Below are 16,036 nucleotides of genomic sequence, written 5' to 3'. Positions count from 1 at the left end.
ATTATATGGGCAATCTACCGTTCACTAAGCAATTGGTCCTTGGTCGCTTTATAATCTTACATTATAAACAGGTATTTGCATTATTGTTTTTATTAATTAAAACAATTATATATAGATATTATATTTTTAGATATGATAAAAGTGTAACAAAAAACAAAATATTTACGAAGGAATAATATCTACCTATGTACTTACCTATAAGTAGTTGAATGTTAGCTAACATTCACAAGTTCAACGAACAGGTTGTTGAAATCGGTAGGTAGGTACCTATCAGACCTTTTACACTTAAAATTTTAATTTTATATTTTAAAAAAACTTCTTTTTTTCTCCAATTTGATAGGCACCCATACATCGCACAATACATCGGCATTTTGAACGTTCCTTCATCGCGTGACCGCGTCGCTAACCGAACTGAGCGGCCGGCGAAAAGCCAGCAATCGGGTGTCGCGGGGCGAGGTAACTCTAGTCGGGGCGGGGCGGTGCGTGGCCGTTCTGTATGATAATACTATTACTTATTCTGTGACAAGGGTGCAAAATTGTATTTTACCCGCGAGTGTGGAATTGAAACACGAGCAAGCGAAAGGATTCTATAGTTGAACCACGAGCGAAGCGAGTCGCGAGCTAGTCAGTGAGAACGGTTTTAACCTCGTAAGGCCCACCATACAGTTTTCCTATTTTTAATTTGAACCTTGTTGTATAGAAGATTAGGGTGACTTCGTTTTAGAAAACAATGAAACAAAAGAAATGCTACTTAATTCAGTTAGTGTAAGGTACAAATTAGATTGAAACAGAGTGTACATTGTAATGCGCATTGGGCCTTACGAGGTTAAAGTAAAATTTATGTTGACACTTGACAATGTTGACATTTCTGACGATGCGTTTTGAAATTGCATCGACTCAACTTGTGCGGTCAGTTATATGCAACATCATTATATAAAAAAACCGGCCAAGTGCGAGTCGGACTCGCGCACGAAGGGTTCCTCCGTACCATTACGAAAAAAAACAGCAAAAAAATCACGTTTGTTGTATGGGAGCCCCATTTAAATAAAAATATTATTCTGTTTTTAGTATTTGTTGTTATAGCGGCAACAGAAATACATCATCTGTGAAAATTTCAACTGTCTAGCTATCACGGTTCATGAGATACAGCCTGGTGACAGACAGACGGACAGACGGACAGCGGAGTCTTAGTAATAGGGTCCCGTTTTTCCCCTTTGGGTACGGAACCCTAAAAACAAATATTTCTTATGGAATTTTAAGGTTCAGGTACGACTTAAAATCATTAAATAAAGCTATAGCTGTTTTTTTTCCGTAATGGTACGGAACCCTTCGTGCGTGAGTCCGACTCGCACTTGGCCGGTTTTTTATTAAATTCTCAAACCATTTATTTATTGATAATTAATATCGAACGAACCATTATTATGAGCGTTTTACGTTTTGTTATCTGTCAAAAGCTACTTAAACACGCTCCAAGGTCAAATTACTTTCCCCACTAGTGGATAAAATGCGTTTTTCCCCGCTTGTTTTAAAGAATCAAAGACGGCTTTCCGAGCTAGTGAGGGAAAAAAACAATTACGAATTGTTCCTGGCGGGGAAATAAAGATACTATTTTTCCATTTTGTTTCTACCCACTCTACCCAGTTGCTCGTGGGACGGGGACGCAGAGGAGTACACCACTTTTCTGCACTAGAGCAGAAACGTATCAACTTTTTAGAACAACAACGACACACTTTCAGAACATGAGATATGTTGCCGACGAGTACCGAGCGCCGCTCGGGGTGAGGGCGCGCGGGGCGGGGATGATCCCACCAACGAGATCCGATTGCGAGTCATACCGAACGGACGTTAATTTGCTAATTATTTTTCTTTTTCTCTAATATTCCTTATATGTACTGTGTAGTGTTCTATATAGTTTAAATAAATAGTATAGTGCATTATTTGACCATTTTTATTGAAAAAAAAACGACTAACATTACTTCACGTTGCTGATTGCATAAAATCACGCTGTGCTGTGCCAACTTGTGATACTACGACATTACTGTTATGAATTCATTTCAACAAATTTATTACAGAATTATTGTAGTAAACTGCATCTCTATTTATGTTAAAATAACTTAGGATTTAAGTAAATAAGAGCGGATACAAAAAGATGGAAGTGAAGAAATTAAAGGATAGTACTCACTTGCGGTAGATGTATGCGAGCGCCACCGCGAGCAGCGCCAGCAGCACGAGCGCTCCGAGCGAGAGCGCGCCGGCGAACATAAGCACGCCGCCGTCGCGCGCGCGCTCGCGCGCCAGTAACCGCGCGCCCACGTGCACGATCACAGGCACTGACGTCTGAAACATACATCAATCGATATCATCATGGGACAATATTACACACATCATCGGTCCCGCATTAAGCTCAATAAGGCTTGTGTTGTGGGTACTAGACGACGATATAAGTACTTAATATAATAGATAGAATACCCATATGCATACCTTATACCTGTTATAAAGACACATATAAATGCCCGTACCAGGATTCGAACCCAGGACCCCCCGCTTCGTAGGGAAAGTCACTACCGACTAGGCTAGGAGGCCGTTGATAACATAAAATCGAATCAGCAGTAATGTACCTAGTGTTATAACGTTACCTGTCTTGGCGGGGAGCCCGAGTCGATGGCGGTGGCCACCACGTGCAGTACGCTGGAGTTGAGCATCGACAGCGCGTTCTGCCGCATGAACATCTCGCCGGCGTCGTTTATGTAGAACATGCTGCGACAGACCAACAGTTAACACTACTTACTTACACATACTTACAAGTAACAACTAATAATCAATCTTTTAGCGAGGGCGTGTTTCCGGATCAATTAAAAATTGCAAAAATTAAACCGTTACCTGAACCGGGAGGCGACAAAAAAGACCCGAGTCAGTATAGGCCTATTGCACTCTTGCCTGCTATTTCTAAGATCTTTGAGAAAGCAATGGTAATCAGAGTATACAATTTTTTTTTTAAATTTTAACTTGCTAGATAAACACCAATTCGGTTTTTGTAAGCGTCATTCTACAACGCTTGCGGTCTACAATTACACACAGCATATCCTTAGCAGTATAGAGAGCAAACAATACGCAGTGGGATTACTTCTTGACATGACCAAGGCATACGATCGCGTCTCACATAACATCCTTTTGGCAAAATTAAACGGCATGGGTATTCGCGGAAACGCCTATATGTGGTTCAAATCATACCTTGAAAATCGTAGTCAATATGTACAGCTAGACTATTTTTGCAAAGATTCCGGTGAAATTAAAAACATCATGTCTGAAGTACGAGGCACTTCATGTTCCATACCCCAAGGAAGCGTCGCCGGATGTTTATTATTCTTAGCCTATGTTAATGACTTGCCTAAAATACTGGACACAACCTGTATAATGTTCGCGGATGATGTCTCCTTGTTATTTAGTTGCTCGGAAAATGGAGATTGCAATGAGCGGTTGCAAGAAGTATCGCAAACAACCCAAAAATGGCTCATTGATCACAATCTCGAAATGAATTTAAAGAAAACAAAAATTATTCAATTTAAGCCCCCGCAAAAGAAATCGTTGGATATGTCATATATCTAGAGTCGTGCCAATCCCGGTAACATTCCCCATTTTGTATGGGGAAATTTCTCGCTCGGTAACATTTTCCATACAAAATGGGTAATGTTACCGGGAACGGCACAACTCTACATATATCCGATTGTAAATGTGATTTAATATGTGTTCAAAACGCGAAAGGTTGAAATGTTATACGCCAGCTCTAACCCTACACCTCTGCCTCGAGAAGATTTAAAATTAGTAGGTGAGCCTCAATGTGGTGTGGTGACCGACTTATACAGTGTGGATAAAATTAATGGGCCCTGGAGGGAAAGTGCCTTAAAACCTTAAGTTAGATCATTGTAAAATAAACAAATTGCATTCAGTTTTTTTTTTGCTTGTACCGCCTGGGAATCGAACCGACTAAAAATAAAACTTGCTATTTTATTGTAGTCGATACAGTTTATGTTAATATTTCTCCAAGAAACATAAGGTCTTACACTCGTACGTCGCACAAAATATCCATAAAATCTGATATTTATTGTTGTTATATTGTTAAAATTTTTAGTCGGTTTTTTATTATTATTATAAACTGATCGGCGATTGGCCCTAGTCACACCTGATGGAAAGTGAAGACAGGGCCTAAGATGGAGCTCACCGGTTCAGTAACAGCCTATTCACTCTTGTTTTAAAGAGACCGAGGTCATATTGATCAGGGAATACAGATGGCGGGAGCGCATTCCATTCCTTAGCCGTCCGTACCAAAAAGGAGGAGGCAAAACGTTTCGTCCGAACAAATGGAATGTGGACCACGAACGGGTGCATTCGCTCCCCGCGCCTGGATGTCCGATGATGGAAAGGGGAAGGTAGGATCAGGTCGTGCAGTTCCTGTGCGCACTCCCCGGAATGTATCCGATAGAACACCGATAGGCAAGCGACTCGACGGCGATGCTCAAGGCTCTGTATCCTTGATTTTACAGATGGGTCATCGCCAAAGAGTCTATGAGCCCGGCGCTCTATTGAGTCCAGGGCCGCCAGCTGATATTTGCCGGAACCGTCCCATAGGTGGGAGCAGTATTCCATGCACAAGCGGACCTGTGCTTGATATAGGGAGAGAAGCTGATTCAGCGTGAAATACCGCTTCACCTTAAATAGGACACCTAGTTTTTTGGCAGCAGTTTTAGCCCTAGACTCAACAGTACAACAAACTTAGACCAAGAAGCTCTAAAGTGTTGGTCACGGAAAGGGACACATTTCGGAAAGTGGGAGCCAAGGTGAACTGGCTCCGTTTTGCGGTGAAAAGACACGCCTGTGTTTTAGTGGCGTTGAATCCAACCAAGTTGGCCTCGCCCCATTCGGACACGGCATCCAAGGACAGACTCAATCGCTTCACCATGGTCTCCCTGAGGATCTTGGTGTCAGCTTCACTGACAGGTTAGATTCCATTTGCAAATAAAAAAAATTTGAAAGCATGAAATTAAACTATGAAAACGGATTATATCGCGTATATTGAATTTATAATACATCCCGACGTTTCGAACCCTTTACAGCGTTCGTTGTCAACGGGTGACTGAGGAAAAACTACAAAGTGCAAAAATAGCCACATACTAAAAATAATGAACCACCATAGACTATAAACTTTAAGGCTGGTTGTACATGCAAAATCGGTTCATAAGGCTAGTTATATAATACAATTCTTTGAATGCAGTTTTGTTTTTTTTTTAAATAAAATAATGTTTCATTTGAGTAAAATGAGCTAACTTAAGGTTTTAAGGCACTTTCCCTCCAGGGCCCATCAATTGTTTCCACACTGTACTTATGTTATGTGTGCTGACCTGGCGTCGGAGCCGCGCAGCGTGAGTGTGACGTTGTCACCCGCGTCGCCGTCGAACACGTCGAGGCGGCCCACCGCCAGCAGCCCGCCCGCCCCCTCCGCCGCCTCCACGCGAAACTCGTACTGCGGGTACTTGAAACGCGGCTCCCACTCGTTCACATTCAGCACCGTTACGTTTATCGATGCCGTGTCGTTCTGGAATTATACCTTTACGGTTTACGCGTCTACTTATCTAATACGCAGGCAGTTTTCTAAGACGGCGGAGAGTTATCTAAGTCGGCGTGAACTGATCGAGTAAGTGGCATATTATATTTATATGTACTTAAAACAGCCAAAGTTGGAATTTTTGTAGTTTTCTTCGAGTGAGAGCGAGAAATTTAATTTTTCCGATTAAGTAAATATATTCAAACAGATGCACAGCGCTATTCAAAAAACTTAATAATACATTACTGCAGGCGCCGGGAAAGAAGGGCTTGTCGCCTGAGTTGCCGGTTGATAGACGGATACGAAGCCGGCAAGCCCTTTTCACGACCAGGCATGTATAGTGCTTTTCTCAAACATATGAAATGAAATAAAGAAATACACCACGCAAAAAAAAAACAAATTTCTCCCTCGACTTTGGCGGCAACAAGTTATTAATTGCTAATTCTGCCTCCGCCCTCAATTGCGACGGAGTACAATTAATTTCTTCGTAATCTTCGTCGCTATTATCATCGGAACTCACATAAAATAGCATGTGAAAAATAAAAGTTTTCATTTTCATACAAATTGCATGGGAAAAGTTTTCCTCGATTTGTGGCTTTTCTAGCCGTTTATTTTTTTTGGTCCCATACAAGCTTTTGATCCTGGATAGGAATGGGATCGATTGGCACCAAAAAAAAAGTTTGTCAAAAATTACCTTTTTCTCGCATCCTGTATGTTTTTTCCGAAATCTGTAAACGCCAATCTTCATCAATTTTAAATCGAGGGAAGGTCTTCTAAGACCGTTTTCTCGTAGCAGCACGGGATCTGGTAGCTGCCCTCACTGACCCATTTAGAAATTCCAACCTGTATACGTCGCAGGCAGTAACGTGAAGTTACTGATAATATGTTAATTTAGCCATATAGTACACCTGCTTCCTCACTCATATTCTCTGAGCTCAGGCATAAATATGGCCTAACCACAACCAGTTGCAATTTGCATTCCTTTAAGACATAGCTTGAAGTTATACTTACATATATACCATCGGTGACCATGACTTGGTAATAATAGTCGGGCGTGGTCTCATAGTCCAACGGTCGCCGCAGGAGCACCTCGCCCGCGCTGTTTATAGCAAACTTGTCCAGGAAGCCCCGGTCCGACACGTAGAACTGGAAAGGCGGCTGTTGATCATACATAACTGTTATCTAAACTGAGCACATTTGCGTGCAAAACTCAAGTGACGATTCACCGGTGCACAAATTAATCATTAATATGCAATTTGGAACCGAGCGAGTTTGGTCTCACTAAAAGCTTATTCGTATAGTGACGATCAAAGTCATAAATATGTACCGTCAAATGGGGTGAATAGGGACTATTTTGAACTTTGAGAGATTTTTAAAGGATTTTTTCCTCGACGGACACAAATGTAAAGGTTTCTAAACTTTTGTCTTATGTTTGCGAATCGATTTATAATAAAATATTTATTAATAATTTCGTTTTAATGTCCTTTTTTTGAAAAAAAAAAACACTCCATTTGATACAAACTGGATCCGGGGTGAATAGGGACGACTTAAAGGGGCCCACTGACTATCAGTCCGCCGGACGATATCGGCCTGTCAGTTAGAACAAAACTTTGGCAGTTCCGAACAACTGACAGTCCGATATCGTCCGGCGGACTGATAGTCAGTGGGGCCCTTTAGGTACGAATAGGGACAAGTGCTTAGGGTTGTCAAAAATAAAATAAGTTGACAGGTAAGTACCTGGTCTAGATAGTTTATTGTACTTAAGTATCATAAGGTAAATATTATAAGTTATTAGTAAACACCCGAATAAAACTATGATTAAAATAAACTTTTAATTATTTGTAGATAATCATAAAATATATACATATTTATAAAAATACCACACTCAGAATGACTAATCTTAATCGTTATTTTATTATTAAGCAGGGCTTAATATACGGACGAAAGTAACAAAAGTCAGAATAATTAAAAACAGTTACTTAATATATTTATATACCTACCTAGGTATATCCCATTCAGAAATTCCACCTGTTTTAAGTTGGTGTAAGTAAGACAAGTGCCTATTAGTACTAATCTACCAAAAAAGACTAAATAAAGAATAACTCATTTTAAATAGTATTTTATACAATCGTGATATAATAAAGAGCTTTTCAGTCGAGTACCGTGTTTAAGCAACGAAGCTTGCTGAGTTGCTTAAGTAAGGTACGAGATTGAAAAGCTTGATTATATCACTATTGTATACAATACTTTTTCTACGAGACAAAAAAAATAATACTTTCAACTAGTAGAATCATACCACCAAACCAAACCAAAACCAAAAGTATACAGCTAAGATACGCGTTACGCGAGCTGCCGCGACCCGTGATACCTTCATACTCGTACGCGCCCTGGCCGCCGGGCCCAGCGCCCCCGGCGGGTTGGTCAACGACACCTAGTAACTCATGAGGCCCTGGTACCTGCTCCGCGCTAAATTAAATTTTAAGACAGTTTTTTTCTCGATTTTCGCCACCGTAGCCTATGAAGACTAAAAAGCAATGCTAAGCGGTTTTCGTAGGGTATGGATGTTGCTATATGAAGGGTGTCACATGCGCGTTTCTGACTTATGAAGCAATTGTTTCTACTACAACATAAAATAAAATGTTTTTGTTGGCCAACCAATCACAAAGCAGATGCGACGCAGCAGCGTGTTTAAGTAGGCTAATTTGCATTGAATCGAGTCTCCTTAAACAAGAAATATTTTATCGAAATGTATGAAGTTCCATTTTCAAAATTTTTATAATTGACTAAACCGTATCGATAACATTCTTATGCTTGAGTCGGAAGTGCCATAGACTATCCAACGTTGAAAAGAGTAAGGTTGTAGTGTTGCATGTGAAGTTGTAATACACAGATTATACTCGACGAGTAGAAAAAACAATTTTTGGCAGCCTTGTTCCTATTGACCCTTTAGCGTCCCTATTTCCACTTATTGCGTCCCTATTAACTACCAGAGGCGTCCCGCTCCACTTCTCAGTCGTCCCTATTCACCCCTGTTGCGTCCCTATACACCTCGTGTTTTTTCGAAATGTTCATGGATGTCTATTTTCACACTTTTTGCTAACAAAACAAAGATTATTTATACTTTACCATGTAATTAATATGTTCTCAATTAATGCCAGACCAATTTTTCACTATCAGAAGTGTCACAAACAAGTAAAACCTTTACTTTAAAAAGGAAGTTTTGGAGCTCATATCAACCATTCGTTGCCAGACTCAATTTTAAACTGTTAGTTTGACAATATATCGCGACGTTCATGTTTGTCCAGTGTTTCTATTATCAAAAGAACATAATCAACTTTTATTTTCAATCGCAAGATATAATTTATGATAGATACCTATTTTCTTTTACATATCCGGTAAATAGGCATAAGAAGAAGAAGAAGAGGTAAAAAGAGTCGACTTATTTCCGTAAGCAGACAGATATATAGAAAAACTTTTGCGTGCAATGAAAGGCTGTACATATCGTCGCCTAGCACCCATAGCTTTGCGTAAGATTGTCGCCATATATTAAATGAAATATCCATACCGAGTGGCGGTCGGCGGGCGGCTCGGTGTGCAGCGTGAGCAGCGCCGTGCCGAGCGGCGCGTGCTCGGGCACGCGCGCGGCGAAGGCGCGCCGCGCGAACCGCACCGGTCGCCGGCTGAGCGCGCCCGAGCGCCGGCTCACGGCTAGCGTCGCCAGGGCGTAGCGGTCCGCGTTGTCCACTTGGGTAGCCTGTACAATATAACATTATTATTTTTCAATTTTTGTTTTTTAAAGATTAAGGCCAGTTGCACCACCACAATTAACAGACTGATTAACGTCAAGCAGCAGAGAACTATGAAACTTTCCATATAATACAATTTAGCGAACGGTAAAACGGTGACAGACGGTTTGGTGCAACCGACCCTAAGGGCGGGTTGCACCATGCCCATTTGATGTACTGATCATGGTTAAAAATGGCGCTCGCGAACGTTAACTGCATATTTGGGTTGCACCACGCTATGTGTCTGTTAAAAAGTAACGCTGCCCTTAACCGGTCGTAGACCACTGGTTAACAGCAAATCTTTCGATAAATATGGTGGCACTTTTTGGAAAAGGCCGTATTTCATGAATTTATGTTTGATTATTCAATAATTTGAGAAATAAGTAAATTATTAAAAAATTTTTTATAACAATAAAAAGGTGAAAATATCTAAACGCCAAAACGTCTGACAGGTGACTTATTGGTTATAAATGTCATTTTAGTTGCAAGACGACTTGTGTTTCATAAATACATTAATTTATTTTTTTGATATATAAAGGAAAAGTATGCGTTTTAAATTGAGATCGAGTGCAGAATGAGTAAGTTGAGAATAAGACCAGATTGATGCTATCACAGGTTAACAAATACGTCCCATAAAATGAAACTACGGCATGTAATGAAAACTATTTATCGACAGAATAGTCATTAAAATCAATTTAAAAGGCTTTGTGTTTATTGGAATCAAGATAAAAGTGATAAAACCTATAGAAATATTATTGACCTATTAACTACGATAGTCAAAAACAGTGAGATGACAACTATATTGGGGCATGGTGATCGTGAAGAAATCAGAACCAGCAACAGAAGTGAACTAAATTTAGAACTATAAACGTAAATAAAACAAGATACGAAATATGAAATCAAGTATTTTAGTGTGAAGAAACTGTATTTGGACAATCAGACTAGTTCGGCCGTTAGAAAAATGTGTGAAACAAAAATTATTATAGTGTTTCAGTTCATACTTATTTATGTTTTATTTGCTTTTAGGCCAGGATTACAGTTTTACATACGTAAGTAGGGACAAAGCTATTTGCTAGAATGAGATAACGAAATTCATATCTCATTCTGTAGTATAGCTGTGTCTCTACTTACGTAAGTAAAACTTACAAGTGTAATCCTGGTCTTACAACATGTTATTCATAAGCCTATGAAACAATAACATTGCTCCCTGCAAGAATACATGAAACAAATTTTAAAACAACTTGTTTCATACCATAGAGTAACTTATACTAGAGCGGTACTGTCATAGTAAATTTTGTAACCCCAGTAAATTCACTGTCATCTGTCGACACACTTTAAAACTAAAAATAAATATTTATAAAAATACGATAAAATGTATTTAAATATGGATAAATGATTTTTTTTTATTTGCATTAATTATTTTTATGATTTTGACCCATGTTCTTTCACTGATATGCGTTAAAATTATAAATAACAAACGAAACCGTCAACGCCCTCTATACGAGTGTAGGCCAAAACTAGTGGCGCCCTCTGATCGAGAATCAAATTTTCGTGATTTTCGAGGCACGTTTTTTCCTTAGACTGTATCCATCTATTACGGAGTTATATCTATATTTGTTCATACCAAGACTTACCAATGTTTATTATTACTAATAAATAATTTAATTACAAAAGCAATGTGATTTCAATCATGTGTGCTGCTTTTAGATTAAAGATATCTACAGTTGTACAATGGTTGTAGTCTATTGCTAAATGTACCAGAGGGCTAAGATCTTACAATAGGGTATTTGACAACATTAAAAATATATAACGAATTGCTGTCATCCTGAAAGATAATAATCTAATAAAGTATATTTCACTATAATTGAATGTAAATTACTTTTATTTTTTGGAAAATAAACGAAAGAAAATTTAGTATTTTTTGAAATTTCATCAGGGACGTGAACGCTCTGTGATTGGTCAACGCTCGATGACATCACACGCGGGTAAACATTCTTGATTGTCTTGAGTGTTTTAACTGTTTTATTTGTATTTAGTTAATTTTAGTTATTTTTCCACAGTTTTGTGATATATTCCGATTTATCCGTATATCTAGTGGCACAATATTCATAAGAATCTCAAAATGGAGCCGAAATACGTGAAAGCTGATAGCGGCAACCTACCAGACATAAACACATTAATGGTTGCACTTTTCTTTAAAGATAATCCGGATTACTATGCTGCGGAACTTAGAAATGTAAAAACAGCTGTGTATAAGTAGAAATTGTTTATTTACGAACATTTCGATTTCGATAATACGAATACGACGACGAATGACGATATATATATAGAATACGATGACGAGAATAGTATGTCCATACTGCACTTTAGTTTGAAAGAAAAAATATGCTACTAACTACCTACTAATGCTGAAAGAGGTTATGTAGTAATACATTAAATACCTAGATCTTGTTTCGTTAAATACAACAAAATCCGCTGCTTTAATTACCATATTTATTTACAGTTAAATATTACTTACATCGAAGTGGTCTTCACACATAAACACATTTGTATGCGCTAAAATGCTCTTTGGGTCTCTTCGCGCTAGTTTTAACCACATTTTTCTTTTTTTGGGATTCGTTGGAATGAAAACGAACGATTTGTCTGGATTTTTTATAGTCGTACTTGAACATTGCGGCACTATACACCATTTATATACCATTTTACAGTGAAATAATGAATTCAATGCACATAAACCATAAGATTAACTAAGGTCATTGACTGAGTTTACTTGCGCGTGACGTCACACGTGTCACGTGATTATCCCCTTTGCAAAAACAGCGTTTAAGGCGCGTTCAAAATAAATAAACTTTAACATTGTTTTTTTTATATTTAATACAGGAAATTTCACGGAAATATCAATGTAGTGTAATTATTAAGTCATAAACAATAAATTAAAACCATTTTCAAAAATTAGTCAAATAGCCTATAGTTACATAGTCATGATCTTTATTATTTTATTTATAAAAATAAAAAGTAACAGTTAGATGGAACAATTAAGCTCCACAAAACTACATTTAGTTTCACTGCGGAGTCAGGTATCAGTATGTCTTTTTTTTAATTCTTAAATTATTCTACGAATATGGAATATACATGAGATAATTTTTAAGAAAAAAAAACCGACTTCAATGGGGGATGCCGCTGAAAGTTCACTTATTGTTGATGGTGCACTCTTAGATTCCAGACAATGAAATGAAAAAGACATTGCCTAATAATGTAGAAAAGGAGGTAAAACCATCCACTTTTCTAGTAGCATTTCATTTCTGTAAGGGTCGCAGTTCTAATCTAACCTAACCTAACCTACTTTTCTGATAGCATTTCGTTTCTGTAAGGGTCACAGCTCTAACCTAACCTACTTTTCTGATAGCAGTTCTGTTCTGTGACCCACCTAAGCCACTTTTCTATTAGCATTTCCGGGTCCGGATCAGAGTCCAGGTCCGTGTCCGGCTGTCCGGGTCCAAGTTTGGGTCAGAGTTCGGTCCGGGTCCGGGTCCGAGTTGGGGTCCATGTTCAGACCCGGGTCCGGGTCCGAGTCCGGGTCCAAGTTTAGGTCTGGGTCCATAAGGAAGAGAACAAATCGCCAAACGTGAACTATGTGTCATTGAAGAGTTCCATTCTGATCATTATCAGCAGTTTCCATTTCATCAAATGTCACTTTTTTAAATGTAAATGCTGGATTTGTTGATCAAAAAACAAAAATCACAATATGTATGCCTTTCACATTTGAGAAGTTCCCTCGGTTCCTCGTGGGTCTCATCATCAGAACTCGAGCTTGACAAAAATATGTCTTAAAAACTTAAGTTGCTTAACAAACATAAAGAAGAGGACAAATCGCCAAACGTAAACTATGCGTCATTAAAGAGTTCCATTCTGATCATCATCAGCAGTTCCACTCCATCAAATGTCACTTTTTAAAATGGAAGTGCTGGATTTGTTTATAAAAATACAAAAATTACTATATGTATGCCTTTCACATTTGAGGAGTTCCCTAGATTCCTCATGGATCCCATCATCAGAACTCGAGCTTGACAAATATTTCTTGAAAACCTAACTTGCTTAACAAACATAACGAAGAGGACAAATCGCCAAACGTGAACTATGCGTCATTAAAGAGTTCCATTCTGATCATCATCAGCAGTTCCACTTCATCAAATGTCACTTTTTAAAATGGAAGTGCTGGATTTGTTTATAAAAATACAAAAATTACTATATGTATGCCTTTCACATTTGAGGAGTTCCCTAGATTCCTCATGGATCCCATCATCAGAACTCGAGCTTGACAAATGTTTCTTGAAAACCTAACTTGCTTAACAAACATAACGAAGAGGACAAATCGCCAAACGTGAACTATGCGTCATTGAAGAGTTCCGTTCTGATCATCATCAGCAGTTCCACTTCATCAAATGTCACTTTTTAAAATGGAAGTGCTGGATTTGTTTATAAAAATACAAAAATCACTATATGTATGCCTTTCACATTTAAGGAGTTCCCTCGATTCCTCATGGATCCCATCATCAGAACTCGAGCTTGACAAAAATGTTTCTTGAAAACCTAACTTGCTTAACAAACATAACGAAGAGGACAAATCGCCAAACGTGAACTATGCGTCATTGAAGAGTTCCGTTCTGATCATCATCAGCAGTTCCACTTCATCAAATGTCACTTTTTAAAATGGAAATGCTGGATTTGTTGATAAAATACAAAAATCACTATATGTATGCCTTTCACATTTGAGGAGTTCCCTCGATTCCTCATGGATCCCATCATCAGAACTCGAGCTTGACAAAAATGTTTCTTGAAAACCTAACTTGCTTAACAAACATAACGAAGAGGACAAATCGCCAAACGTGAACTATGCGTCATTGAAGAGTTCCGTTCTGATCATCATCAGCAGTTCCACTTCATCAAATGTCACTTTTTTAAATGTAAGTGCTTGATTTGTTGATCAAAATACTAAAATCACTATATGTATGCCTTTAACATTTGAGGAGTTCCCTCGATTCCTCATGGATCCCATCATCAGAACTCGAGCTTGACAAAAATGTTTCTTGAAAACCTAACTTGCTTAACAAACATAACGAAGAGGACAAATCGCCAAACGTGAACTATGCGTCATTGAAGAGTTCCGTTCTGATCATCATCAGCAGTTCCACTTCATCAAATGTCACTTTTTTAAATGTAAGTGCTTGATTTGTTGATGAAAATACTAAAATCACTATATGTATGCCTTTAACATTTGAGGAGTTCCCCCCTCGATTCCTCATGGATCCCATCATCAGAACTGCTTTTTGACAAAAACGGGACCAATCTGTATGTATATACTTACAAACAAAAAAAGAATTTTCAAAATCGGTCCAGAAATGACGGAGTTATGGAGTAACAAACATTAAAAAAAAAAAAAAAAACAAAAACAAAAAACAACCGAATTGAGAACCTCCTCCTTTGAAATCTTGAAGTCGGTTAAAAAGTTGAGTAGGTTTGACCTAGGCAGACCTAGGTGTCGGCACCCTACAAGCATGTCTACTTACAAATAATAAAGAATATGACTTGCCTGCATGTATGACTTATAAAGTTACATTTAAATCAAATTAATAAAATACAATGTAACAAATGTATGTAACCCAGGCTATGTAGGTAGGTACTGGACATACACACTACTACAGTCAAGTGTAAGAATACAGGTGTGTACTGCTTACTTAGGATTGTTCTAAAGTTCTTGATTTGCTAATAAAAGAGCTATAGGACGTATTTTTGAGTGAGATGTATGCACCCATATTTTTCACTTGACTATACAATTCCCTACCTACTGATGAACCTACCTGAAGTCCCTAAATTTAAATACCTAACCTACCTCAATAGCTCTTGAGTTCAGTCAAGAAAAGCCCCTTTCTGTTATATTTATTTTATATAGTTTACCATCCTCATGTCAGATACTTTGCAATAGGCCATGCATGTTTATATAGATTATTTATCTACAACCCAATAATAGTTATTTGTTATACAAGGGTGCAAAGTTGTATTTTACCCGCGAGTGTGGAATTGAAACACGAGCAAGCGAAAAGATTCTATAGTTGAACCACGAGCGAAGCGAGTGGTTCTAAAATAGAATCCAAAGCGTAGCGAGTGTTTCAACACACGAGAAGTAAAATACATTTGCACCCGTGTGTAACACAAAACTTTTCACCTCACTGTAGCGAGGAAAGTGCAACATCCACAGGCGTTAGATCATCTTCATCACTGGAATCACTCATTTTTTTACGATATTATAACAAAAAACTGGAAATTCTGTATTTTTACGCGAGAAGTTTTTAAGTAAAAAATTTGTTGACAATGTTGACATTTCTGACGTATGAAATGTCATTGATGCGTTTTGAAATTGCATCGACTCAACTTGTACGTTCAGAATTATATTTAACATCATTATTAAAAATCAAACGTTTCTTATGGAAGTTTAAGGTTTATGACATAAAATCATTAAATAAAGCTAAATTTGGTATATTTTATTAGATTCTCAAACAATTTGTTTAATGATAATTAATATCGAACGAACCATTATTATGAGCGTTTTACGTTTTGTTATCTGTCAAGCTACTTAAACACGCTCCATCCAAGG

At 38.1% G+C, this 16,036-nt stretch overlaps 1 protein-coding gene across 1 annotated transcript in view; it reads right to left on the bottom strand.

The window, feature by feature from the left end:
• Positions 1 to 16,036, bottom strand: part of LOC134754223 (protocadherin-23) — a 95,650-nt gene that overhangs the window by 15,737 nt on the left and 63,877 nt on the right. The window contains exons 7-11 of the mRNA XM_063690394.1: positions 9,165 to 9,353; positions 6,611 to 6,757; positions 5,397 to 5,590; positions 2,637 to 2,757; positions 2,183 to 2,337 (exon numbers count right to left, since the gene is read on the bottom strand). Coding sequence (XP_063546464.1) covers positions 2,183 to 2,337; positions 2,637 to 2,757; positions 5,397 to 5,590; positions 6,611 to 6,757; positions 9,165 to 9,353 — 806 coding nt within the window. The remainder of the gene's footprint in view (positions 1 to 2,182; positions 2,338 to 2,636; positions 2,758 to 5,396; positions 5,591 to 6,610; positions 6,758 to 9,164; positions 9,354 to 16,036) is intronic.

This window comes from Cydia strobilella, chromosome Z (assembly GCF_947568885.1).
Source record: "Cydia strobilella chromosome Z, ilCydStro3.1, whole genome shotgun sequence".
NCBI lineage: Eukaryota > Metazoa > Arthropoda > Insecta > Lepidoptera > Tortricidae > Cydia > Cydia strobilella.
Note: the sequence above shows the minus strand (reverse complement) of the source record. Positions and strands in the feature narration are given on the sequence as shown.